Here is a 12,552-nt window from a genome sequence, read left to right as displayed (position 1 = left end):
TTTCTAATGACTCGCTAACACCTCCACATTGTCCTCCTTCACCCTCCTCTTTGCAAAGCACGTGCTTCCAAAAGTTAGTGTGAGTTTGCCTGCCCATCCATCTGAATGTGCTGTGTGTCTCTGAGTGTGTGCGTGTGGGTGTGTGGGTGCACCAGGCCAATGAAGGAACGGAACTACATTAGGACTTGGGACACAAGGTCTAATTAATTTCTCTTGCCTACGGGTTATTCAGGTAAAACAATTACACCTGTAATCTATTTTCAAAGGAACTAAACTGTCTTTGCAATTAATTTTATTATCCCTCAGATTCTAATGAAGCAGAGAACAGACTAAAAAGTGCAGCCAGGGTCTTGGTGACGGGACACGTCTGAGGGGACTGGAACTGTGTGTGTGTGCGTGCGCACGTCAATACTGACGCGTAGGTCTGTGTCAGAATCTCACACATATTGGTGCAGACAACATTAATAGTGTTCCAAATGCAAGAGAGATTGAGTTTGCCGCAGGATGAATAAAAATATCACAATGGGCAAGGTCTCTATAATTACTTGGATTCAATTAAGGGCCTTTTGAGCAGGTGGCTTAATAAGCTTTCAGCCGCCTCTCTCCACTGTGCAGCCTAATGAGTGTCAGTCAGAGTCAGGAGAAGATAATGCTCTTGGCCTTAGGCCCTTCCATTACTCTCTCTTCCTCACCTTCTACCATCAGACCCCAGGCTACGTGTGTGACAGACACGTCTGGCCCTTAGCAAACGCATTCACTGCACGACACATGCATTGTTACACATGTAATATGTGTTGTGTCAATTGGAACATGGATAAAGTACCTACAGATTATTTTTCTTCAAGCTTTACCTGTGTAGTCTGGGTGCAGGTCTAGAGGCTTAACTACTGTGATGCGGTTTGAAAATTACTTGTAAGTATCTTAAATTACCCCTCTTGGATATTTATGTCCAAAAAAGTAGAGCACAAGGTCGATGCAACTTTGTGTAACAAAACAGGCTTCCTTCTCTGTAGTGTTTTTAACATTTTGGTACATCACTTGTATGAAATATTTGTATCTAATATGTTTTCCAAAATTTTAAAAACTATTAATAAAGATATGTGAAGAGATATTTTTACCTGCTTAATAAAAATATATATTTCCTTAACAAATGTGCTTATGTCATGCTATGCTATTAGATTGTTAATGCTGATGCATATGTAAATAGCGTTTGAATGTAGGAACAAATCAAGGCAAGGCTACTTTAACTGCTTTTTAAAAATTGTATCTTCCCAGTTTTTCCTGCGCAGAGGAACTCGAAGGTTTGTTCCAACAAAAGCCAAAGAAAAAAAGAAACAAAACTCCAGCACTGTGCTCAAATGATCTATTTTTAAACCAGTTTTGTTGTTAGGGATTTAACTGACAAGCATAATCAAAATGTGGTCAGAAACAACAGGAAAATACTCATGTTTCTGTCAACTAAGGTACAAGACTCATTCACTTCAGCGAAAGCAGACTCATCATGTTTGTGTGAGGAGCCGTTCCCCAAAGGCACATTCTGAGTCAGGAATATGATATTGTTGGTTGGTTTAACAATTCACTGTGGCATGTGGCATGTAATGTAATTTTAATCTGTAAGGAAGCTGTTAATTAAACGCATTAATAACTGCATTAACAGGACTGTGCAAAAGTCTCAAGCCACCCCTAATTTCTTTATATTTTGCTAGGACGGTGGGAAATAGGTGCATACATACAGAGATTGCTTAAATTATAATAAACGGCCTGAACTCTCTTAGGCAGCTTTCTTGTTATTTCTTTAAGCAGTCTTAAGGAATAGTTCTTCAGGCTTCTTGAAGGAAATTCAAAGCTCTTCTTTGGATGTTGGCTGCATTTTGTTCTCTATAAAGATGATCCCACACTGCTTCAATAATGTTTAAGTCTGAGCTCTGGGGAGGCCAATCCATGACTGATTGCGTTTTTCTATCCAGGTATGCTTTTGCTGCATTGGCAGTGTTTTTGGCGTCATAGTGAAAAATAAAACTTTCCACGTGTACCACATGCTGTATCATGGTGACAGTACTTTTCGACATTCATAATTCCATCAATTTTTAAATATCCCCAACACCACTGGCTAAAACGCAGCCCCAAACCATGACAGAGCCTCCACCACATGACATCTGACCTCCTCCATACTGATGATTATTTAAACCAAAACTACTCTGGATTCATGACTCCATCAGACCTGTTGGCATTGATTCAGTCCAGTTCCTGTGTAATTCGGCATACTTCTCTCCCTGTTTCTCATCCTGAAGAAAGGCTTCTTGACAGCCACCCTTCTACTGAGACCATTTCTGATGAGGCTTTAGTGAACAGTAGTATTAAATGAAGTGCCAGGTCTCTCGGGTCCTGTATTAGGTCTTTGCTGGATTTTTTCTATTTCTTAAGGACATCGATTTCACATACCGTTCATCTGCTACAGATGTTTTTTTTTACACTATCATTTCTTTTATTCTTTTGTCCTCCAGTTGCCAAGTTTCCTCATTTTTAAGGGCACACTGCACACTATTGTATGCCAAACTTTTTTATTCTGTCAGTTTTCATAGAAAAATAAAGAAATGTGTTGTTTTTGCAACAGGCTGCCAGTAACAAAGTAGCTTAACAAACAAAACTGAACTGAAAATAAGTAAAAAAGCAGCCAATGTCCAAAGAAAAGCTTTAAAAAGACCTTCAGAGAGCATAGAGAACCATTCCTCTAGACCCCTTGAGCAATAGCAAACAAAAATTCAAAAATCAAATTATAATGACTTGATGGGTGGGTCAATACTTTTGTACAGTGCACCAGTATCAAATGGAAACAGTTGAATAAAGTTCTTGTTTGACCACCTTTTGACCAGCTTTGAGTTTATTTTATTGTTTATTTTACAATTGATGTCAGAGCCTGTGGCACATACTACTCAAATGTCAAAAGTTCCTGCTCTTGACAAAACGTGACATGTACACTGTAAACTCTGGCTGTAGTTTGAAATTATGTTTCATTTCCTCCGATATTGCTGGATGAGATGTTTTGAATGCCGGCCGCGTAACAGACAGACATGCTACTGCTGTTAGGCTTTCTCAACTTGAGGCGCTCAAGCAGGGGGTTCACTAAGTGATCCATACTCTCTCTGCGTGTGTGTCTGTGTGAACGCGGGCGTGTGCGCATGTGTTACATCCTGAGACTGTATCCCAGCGTGAGAAAATCAATGAGACCAGTGTAACAGGGACCAGTCCATAAGCATTTGCACACACGCGCACGCGCTCACCTCTGCGCCACACACATTCGCTCTGCTCGCAGCATCAACACACTTTCTTACTCTTGTGCACACTTGCGGACTGCTCGGCCTCACTCCCCTCCACTCTCTCTGCACGCAGTCTAGAATATTGATGTGCTCTTTAAGAGCCCTTCTCTCTGTCTCTGTCACATTTCATCCATCTACACACCATTTTCCAACCACACCATCAGACAGAGTGAAAACAATTCGGCACTAACTCAGGAGTTTATACAATCATCACATAGGCTCAGATGGCTTTCCACAAGCTCCACATTTCATCATCTCCACATTATAATGAGGCACCGCGCCACTCTACTGTATGTCACTTTGTATCATTTCATATCGTTAATACATCCGACGTTGCACATTGAGTGAAATATTACTCTCAAACTCTGATGTACTTCATTAAGGAAGGGATTCCACCGACAAAAAAAATCTGTTCTGGGCACATCTGCTTTCATGTACGCCACAAGAGTTTCCATTAATGTGTGTGTGTGTGTGTGTGTGTGTGAGCTGGCCATCTCTAAATGCCCTTACCCTCGCTTGTTTGATATAAAAACAGAGAAGAGATAAGGGAAAGGCGGTGTGTTTGTGAGCACACATTCATGCATGCACATCAGCGCGAGGTTGGGTATCATGGGGCGAGTGGCAATTACTGTAATACTAATTAGAGAAGCTTTTATGTGTGGTCGGCTTAGAGGGGCTGCTGGTGATCTCTGGAAACTGCAGGAGAGATAGCGTGAAGAATATAAAACAGCACGCGCGGCTTGACGAGACGCTAGCCATACGCGCATGACACAACATGTCAATTAGCATCACGCACAGTGGCGCGAGCCGCCTCATAAGGTGGATTAGAAGTCTTGCGGCTCCGGATTCTGATTTCGGAGTGGAGCCAACAAATCATCTTTATGGCATTGAAGTTGACAGAAAAACAACAACACTAAAAATACATGAACGAGAATACAAGAAGATTACTACCTTCCAATCATTCCGCCAAGCTCGTTTCATCTCTCCCTACTGTGTCATCAGTTTATATCAAAACAAGCAGAAACTGATGACTATCCTCCAATCAGCCGCCTCAGCTATCTTCATGCTCCCACTGTTACTTGTGTTCCTTGTGTTTATAGCAGTGCGTTGAGGCTAAGATAATTTATTCCGAATTTTAAAAAACTGAACATTTTGCATCTTGTTGTTCTTTGGGTTTCTTTTTTTTTGGGTGGTTTGCAGACAAGTCGTGAAAGCTTCTTCTAAGACGTTTAAGGAATTTGCTACTTTAATGACAGCAATTCTTTTTTAGCTTCGTCGTGTATCCATCCCTTGCCCCCTTATCTCTCTCCCTCCCTTCCCTCGCCATCGTTCGCGGTGTAATCTAGGGGATTGTGTGGTCTCTTGGTGTGAGAGGTGATGGATGCAGCAGGATGAGCGTGATAATCTGCCACACTGGATTACAGCCTAATCTCTAATCTCCCTGGCCCTCCTCTGCCTGGGGACCACCTCCACCGTGCCAATTTTATTAATCTGAGCCCCCTGCATCAACAGCTTAGCTTTGCCCATTTTGATTTCCCAGCTTTCACGGCGCATATAAAGCAATAAGAGCTGAAACAATAGATTGTTGTGACGCAACACTCAGAAGTGAATTCCACGACCCCTGCGTGCTCTATTGGAGGATTTAGATACTGATGAGAGCGTTAATCCTCCGAATGTGAGGATTCATCAAGAATAGTTGCTTCAGGGATGTCCCAGGTTGCCTAAATTGCAGCGAGTTGCAGTTTTGCCTCGCACATTCTCTGTGTAAGCGCTGAACGTGGGCTCCGACAGCCTCCGATGTAATATCCATCAGAATCACACCAACCATGAAGGTTGCTCTGTCCTGTCTGACTTCATGACCTGAGATACTCACAATTAATGTCCCATATCGTGGGGTTAAACTGGTGTTAGTAATTCCTCTGGCTAGTTGGGAGAAGGCAGAGTGGAGAAAAGCAATTCCAGTCACGTAGCAGGAAAAAGAAAACGCGATTAACCAGTTTCCTAGCCTTTCTAAAAAATGAGTAATCAGAGCCAGGCTTATCTCTGGACTAATGTCTCTCTATTGTATTGGATCATTAGTTGTGGGAAGAGTGTTATTTACGAAGCCAGGGACTTAATGCACTAGAAGCTGATTGAAATTTGTAGACCTGCACCTGAAGATTTGAATATAAGCGCATGTGTTTGGTGCATCTTCAGTTTTCGCTCATCAGCAACTCTTTGTACTCGTTTTAGCCTCTGCAGCAACACAACATGACAGGCTTAATCTTTAGCTTATGTGCATGGTGTTTGTAAAAATGTGATTAAAACATTACATGTCATTGTTCCGTATGTTTAGTTTGAAGAAGTTAATGGATCCTAAATTGAAGTCTCAGCTGTGGTTCACAGCATCATTAAAGAGAAACAACTAGAATCCTCTTAAGCTATGGTGCACAATTTGCCGTGGTCCAAAAGTAACTGGGACACTAAGTGGGCAGATGTGTCTCATTTTTTTAATCAATAATTCATGCCTAAAAGAGCCGCCATGTGACCGACAGTTGACTGAAAGTTGCCATTTATGCAGAGGTGATAATATGAGGAGTAGAGTGGAGCCATGCAAATGAAGGAGATAATACCAGGACTCACACAAAAGCACAAATCTATCAGAGCGCTATCACAGGTACCATCAAAACCAACAGCTGGCCTCCTTCCAAAAAACCAGGTGCACCCAGCAAAAGTAAAAAATGGCAAACAGCATGAAAGCAAGAAGTCTGCATGAAGAAGAAAAACTCATTTATGTCTCTGCAGCCCGTCAAGAGCGCTCTCCAGGATTTAGGCAAAGATTCAACAGTTATCCAAAGACAACTTCATGTCCATAATTTTTTAACACATTCCTCTCCTGTCTCAAAATTTGGCATGTACATTACTGATAATCCATTTGATGAGTCGGGTGTGTTACACCTGTAAAGGCTTGTAGCCTTGAGCTGACAACCTAAAGCAAAGATGAGGAGCTCTCTGCAAATGTCTGCAGAACTTCGAAGCTACACCGCAGACAGTTTTTAAAAACATTGTTAAAATGAAAAGTCCCAGCTGACTAACATCGCATAAGTCTGGTTAAAGACTGACATGAAGGTAAGTCCAGAGCAACTCTGAAGGGGTGGTTTTCCATGAAAACCTGAAATATGAAGGCCCTGAAAATAATTCCTATTTGTCAAAATACGCCCATATTGGGGATGCTTAATGAAATAGTCAAAAATGCTTTCCTTGCCTTTTTGCTTGCAAAAATGTCGATAGAAAGAAAAAGAAAACAGCCAGGCACAGATCAAGAAAAATGAAGTGAAGCACTCGAAGTCATCACTTGTGCTTTTAGTCAATACATTTAATACAAATTTTTCAAGCTGCTGTATTACATTTGTTTTGTTGTTACTAACGGGCAAATCCTGTCAGTGGCTGAGTGCAGAACATCTGTTATTACAGTGTACACTGTGTGCGTGTCAGCTCACCTCTGTCACCACTGTGTGTGTTTTCAGGGTTGAGCGTGTCCAGCAGGTGGACGGAGCTCGTCGGTCTGGTTTTGCTGCGGTCCTCTTGTTGATGGTCTGCTGAGCTCAGGCCATTCTCATACAGCTGGCTCTCACCGTGACGCAGATGCCAGGTCAAACCTAACAGGTGGACCGCTACACACACACACACACACACACACACACACAGATTGGCAGCCAAGGGTAAAGAAAAGAAAACAGACAGAGGAGATCATTATTCAAAACATGCAAGAGGGGTGTGTCTGAATCCTTTTTTTAATGCCCATCTTAGAGCACTCACTCTTTTTATGTGCTTATTAGTGTCCGGCAAAGCAAAGGACAATTAGAAAACACGCAGAGAAGACAAACTGTCACGCACACATGCGTGCATGCCTGCGCACACGGCACATGTGCACACCAACACAGAACGTGGCAGTGGTGGGCAATTAAGGCAGATCTTGTGAGTCTGAGCCCAGGGCTAGTATTAAAGCGCTAACACAGGCTTTTATGCATGACTAATGATGCTTTGAAAGCTGCTGCCGATTCACAATCCATATGGGCCTTTTAAACAACAAAGGGTATGAGAGAGGATACCGGATTCCCCCCTCCCACTCATAAAATTGTTTACTAGGACGGGAAACCAACATGCTGTTAAATAAAAACAACTAACACACGCCCATTAAGGAAATGAATTAGTATTTTGCGAGTGTTGTCAGTAAAGTGTTGAGTAAAACATTCAGCTGTGTTCTGACCAATCACGAGGTTCCATTCATTCAGGCTTATACTTGAGCAGTGCTTTAATTTAGTTTTTTTTTATTTCTTTAAAAGAATCTAAAAAGGTAATGTGCCTTTGCTGATAGGAAGAACAAAGCAAATGAAATAAATCATTGCAGTTTTTTTTCTCCCCTCCTCTGACACATTTGGAACATCAAACAAAAGCAAAGACTTAAATCAAAAAGTTACTATGTGCTGGTGGCAGTCAGAGGATGGCTGCTGCATGCAGATCAAGGTAGGGAACTTCTAAGGACTTCAAACATCTTCACTGTCTGTCCTCTGTCTGCTGATTGCCGACACCCAGAAAAAGCACTTGACACGAGCTTGATAACGCTCGCGTAAAATGGCTGCTTAGAAAAACAAATCCACAATTATACGGCGCAACCAACACAATCACACAGGTACGGCGCAGGCTCGCACTTTTCTCATCTGTGCATACATGCATGCATGCACACGCCTCCACAGTCGCCCACACTCCACCCCCTCCTGATGAAGAATACCTAATTAAAACTCCAAATAGTTCAAAGCCATTTGCAGCTACTTTCCTTTGCAGAAGCACAGAGGAGAGGGGTGCAAGGCGGGGAAATAAAACTGTTTTCAATGAAAAATACCAGCAAATCTATGATGAGCTCTGAGAGTTGAAGCCAACAGGGTCCCATGCCTCACTCTGGCATCTACGGGGATCAGCAAATCATACATTTCTACTTCTGACTAGCACTAGCCACTATTGGTTTAGCTATCTACTCATGCACAATATGAGCTCTTCAAAGCAGAACACTGACGATTACCAGGGCCATGAGGGAGACGTCATGCATCATTTAGCTCAAACTAATTGAACTGTCAGTCTGTGACGAGACCAGACATGGACACGCACAAGCTCCTCACGTCAGCGTGAGTACGAGTCAGTCATTTTTAAACATCTCTTGTTTTCTTTTTCTTTTTTAAAAAAAAGGCGACGTGGGGGATTTTTCGCATAAACACCTTGCTGTGAAAGTACCTGTGATGATTCATTTTGATGCTGGAAAAAAAGGGATGACAAACAGTAACCCAAATGATCTTCCTTGTACATTTAATTTCATGGATTTAGCTTCCAGCAAAATCCTTTCGGTTGTCTGGTACTGCCCGTACTGCATCCTTAGCAGACAGGTGGGAGGAGAACGCAAGCAGGTAGAAAGAAACTCATGAAAAAAGCACACACACACAGTGACAGTGGTCAAAATCGCACTTATTTGACACTGACAGAATTAGCGAGAACGCCGCTGAAATTTCTTTTCGACCACAGCAATTATCTTTCTCTTAAGATACACCATAAAATATCATACCGCACCTAAAAATGTAGGTTTGTATTCCTCGTCACAGTTTGTACAGCATTATATTTGGCAGTGGAGTGGAACAACCTATCATAGTTTCATAAATTAGTCTGTAAGAGTGCTCAGTGAGGGATGACAAGTTATTCCCAAACTGATACATTTGGCATTTCCACCATTAAGTCTCTCAGACTCCATTCTCTCCTCGCTTCCTCTCATCTGAATTGCTTTTCTTGCTCTCCATGTTTGTCTGGTGTCCCCCACACCTCTGCTGGCCAAGTATTACCCACTCCAGTTATGACTCTGCAGCGACAGTCCTCACCGGCTCTCCTACCTTCTCCTCGTCACCACTCCATCTCTCCTCAAAACACCCTCAGACCCCACTTCTCCTGCTCCTCCTCATCAGCCCTCCCCCCATTCTCTGTCTCTCTCACTCTCTTGCTTTATGGCTGTTGACCTTTTGCTTGAACACTTAGCATCTAGAGTTGCACAGCATGCATGCACACGCAAACACACACCGGAGCAAGAAGGGAACAAGGACCTCTGAGTGTGATGAGGAGATGATGGAAGAGTGAGCGTTTGAGCATATGCTCTTGTACTTTTGAGGATCTAATGTCCTAACAGTAATATTAATACCAGTGAGGACATATTTGTTGGTTTGTCACTTGAGCAAATGAATTCCGGGCATTTAAAACTGAGCACTCATAGAGCCCATAATGTGGACAGGAATGGGAGTTTAATATATGTCTATCTTTTAGGCATGTAGAGGTTACAAGGTTTCATTTGCTGCAGGTTATTCAGTGCCAAAGAGACATGAAAAAAGATGAGCAACTGCTGAGCATGAAGGTTTATTCTTGACCTTAACCTTTATTCTGACAGACCCCTGAGTCACAGACAAATTAATATCGTTTTCGGACACACAAACGAGACTGGCACAGTCGTCATAGAGATGTCCTGTCGTCCTGAGTTACGCTATCCTACACTCTAGAAAATCACAGAGACCTTGGAGAATCTGGATTATATTGTCAAATGAACTGTGGTGTTAGTTCTTATCTGTGTTGATAAAAGGACAAACATTCTCCTGAGGAAATATAAGAAAAGAAGTCAACTACAACCCCCTCAAACAATGTTGGATAAGCTAGTAACGGAGTGTTTAATATAGGCCCTTTGTGACACCTTGATATTTTGACTGTTCGCATTTCTTTATTAGATCAAAAGAAGAAATAACTTAATAGAAAATAATTTTTCCCACAAAACCATGTAGAACGTTTAAACCTTCACTTGATGTTTCAGAAAATAAGCTTGCTTTCTTGGCAGGGCAATATGTAGAGTAAATATGCAGGTACAGCTAGCCGCTAATTAGCTTAGCTTAGCTTAGCCCCATATATTTCTTATTTGTTTTAAACAAGGCCTCAGTCCAGTCCATTAATTCACTGCCTGTTTAACTCATTTCCCTTTGAGCAGATTCTCCCTTTGACTGAGTTTCTTCCGATTTCCTGCCTCTTAGAAACAAAAGGGTGGGAAGTGCTGCTGAGCTAATATACAGAGCAGTGTCTGTAGCATATTTAGGAAATGCACTGGAGTTTAAACTATGTAGAGCCAAGAGTAGAAAAAAAACTGAACAGAGAGCCGAAGCCTGTGCTTTCAGATCATGAGGAATACATGTACAGATATACTGACCTCATGATTTCAGACTCTGGTCATGTGTAACATGCTCATCCACTGTTGTAAAAGTATTTATATAATAGAAAACCCCCCCACAAGAATCTGAACTTGTTAGTCCACATAACTGCCTGGAGACATTTCAAAGATGGCTACTGAGTGGCAAGAATTTCATCTAGAGAGACACCGGCACCTCTTTCCATTTAAAATACAGAGACGCTCTCACAGACTCACACTTCCACACAGTGTGCAGCCAGTTATGCGAGCAGCATGTGCTCAGCCTGACCCTTCACTCTCGCTCTCTTTTCCTCCTGCCTGTCTATCCATCCCTCTCAGCGTCCGTCTTTCTCTCTTGTGCTTTGGCGAAGGCACACGTTAGTGAGAGGACTCTGAGTTAGTCCAGTCATTATAACTGGTGAAGGAGCGGCGGCGTCGGCAGCAGCAGCAGCACAGTGGCAGCGATGAGCAGCAGTGCAGTGAGCTAACAGGCTGAGGCCCGCGCACACATGAATCATTGATCAGTGTGACAGTGAGATGACTGCCAGAGGTAATAGGACGGTACCGCTGTGAGGGGGGTTCTGTGCTGTACCCTCGCTGTCGGCTACCCCGCCGAGATGTGTGCGGAGGATGAGGAAAGCTGAAGAGAAGAGCGTGGGGTGGAGGGAGGAAGAAACAGACAGTTCACTATTAAAAGAAGGAGGTACTTGATGTGGCTTTTTTTCAGGTTTTCTTAAACTACCGTGGAGAGAAATGAGAGAACAGAGAAGAATTCAAGCTGGTGGAAATTTAGTAGCAAAGTGAGGCTTGCTGAGATAGCAGCAGCATCATAAGCTTTCTCACATTAGCGGCTAAAACGCAAAGACGTACAGATTACATAGGAGACAAACCATTTCAGGTAGTCGACATGGCGACAATGCTAGCATGCAGCATTCGCTCTTGTTGTCAGGCATGTATGTGTCTCCAGATTAGATTAAAAATGATTGTGTGCTCTGATGACGATTAGATTTCACACTTGTGGTGGGAGAAAGTGGGAGATGTGCGTGTGAGCATGCATGTGTTCATTCCTCTTTAACCACTGAAGTAAACCAGATGTCGTTATCAAGTATTTGTATCAGTCCTGGGCAGAGCTGTGGGGCACAATGGGGGTGATTGACTGTGAATATACTGCCTTATCGATAAGCATTACAGCCAAGGTAGCACTGCAGTCAGTTAAAAATGATTTATCAATACCCTCACACAAGTGGAAACACATCCAGGCCTGATTGCCAAGTCCTTTTTCGCTCGTAGACATGGCTAACCGCCGACCATATTCTGTCTGACAACCAAAGACTACAGCCGGCTTTGCCCAGCAGCAAACACTTTCAAGCACATCAGTCATTCGATTTAGTGTGTAGTTTAGCATGTACAGTAAAGGCAATTGCTCATCCAAGTTCTGCATGGCTGTGTCAGCCTCTAGCTAAGCCAAAACTTCTGAGGGATGGGAGAAAGAAAGGCGGGGGGAGTAAAAAAGAGGAGAGACAAATGGGGAAAAAACAAGTGTGAAGGAGAGTGAAGGAGAGGGACTTCAGAGCCAATAAAACAAATCTGTGTCTAAGTCAACGTTAGAGTAGAGACTGAGAGCCCGAGGGTCCGCGTGCCCCGCCGCATTTTCGCCTGTCGACCCTCGCTTCACTCTGACAGACGAGAGGTGCTAAAGTGTTTTTCTTACTCCCCTCCACAAACTCCTTGAAAGCTACTAATGCCACTGTCAAGACTGTTTAACTGTGTGCTTCTTGCATGCATGACGGATTGTCTTTCGTGTGTGTGTGAGAGAGCATGAGCAGAGGCTCATTGCCGCAATTTCTTAACCGGTATAAACCTCAGGACTCATCATTGGTTTGACCTTGCTAATCTGGAATGGGACGTCTCGCTCGGATAAAGGGATGAAATGACGGAAAGAAGGATAAAGGAAGAGCGGAGGTGGTGACACACTTCACGCGTCTTGAATGATGAGAT

The 12,552-nt window shown here is 42.9% G+C and overlaps 1 protein-coding gene across 1 annotated transcript in view; it reads right to left on the bottom strand.

Annotated features, from left to right (window-relative positions):
• The window catches only part of tenm1 (teneurin transmembrane protein 1), a 189,024-nt gene that overhangs the window by 97,950 nt on the left and 78,522 nt on the right, over nucleotides 1-12,552 (bottom strand). The window contains exon 6 of the mRNA XM_063499046.1: nucleotides 6,797-6,970. Within this exon, the coding sequence (XP_063355116.1) occupies nucleotides 6,797-6,970 (174 nt within the window). The remainder of the gene's footprint in view (nucleotides 1-6,796; nucleotides 6,971-12,552) is intronic.

This window comes from Pelmatolapia mariae, linkage group LG2 (assembly GCF_036321145.2).
Source record: "Pelmatolapia mariae isolate MD_Pm_ZW linkage group LG2, Pm_UMD_F_2, whole genome shotgun sequence".
NCBI lineage: Eukaryota > Metazoa > Chordata > Actinopteri > Cichliformes > Cichlidae > Pelmatolapia > Pelmatolapia mariae.
This window is presented reverse-complemented; position numbering and strand designations above follow the sequence as displayed.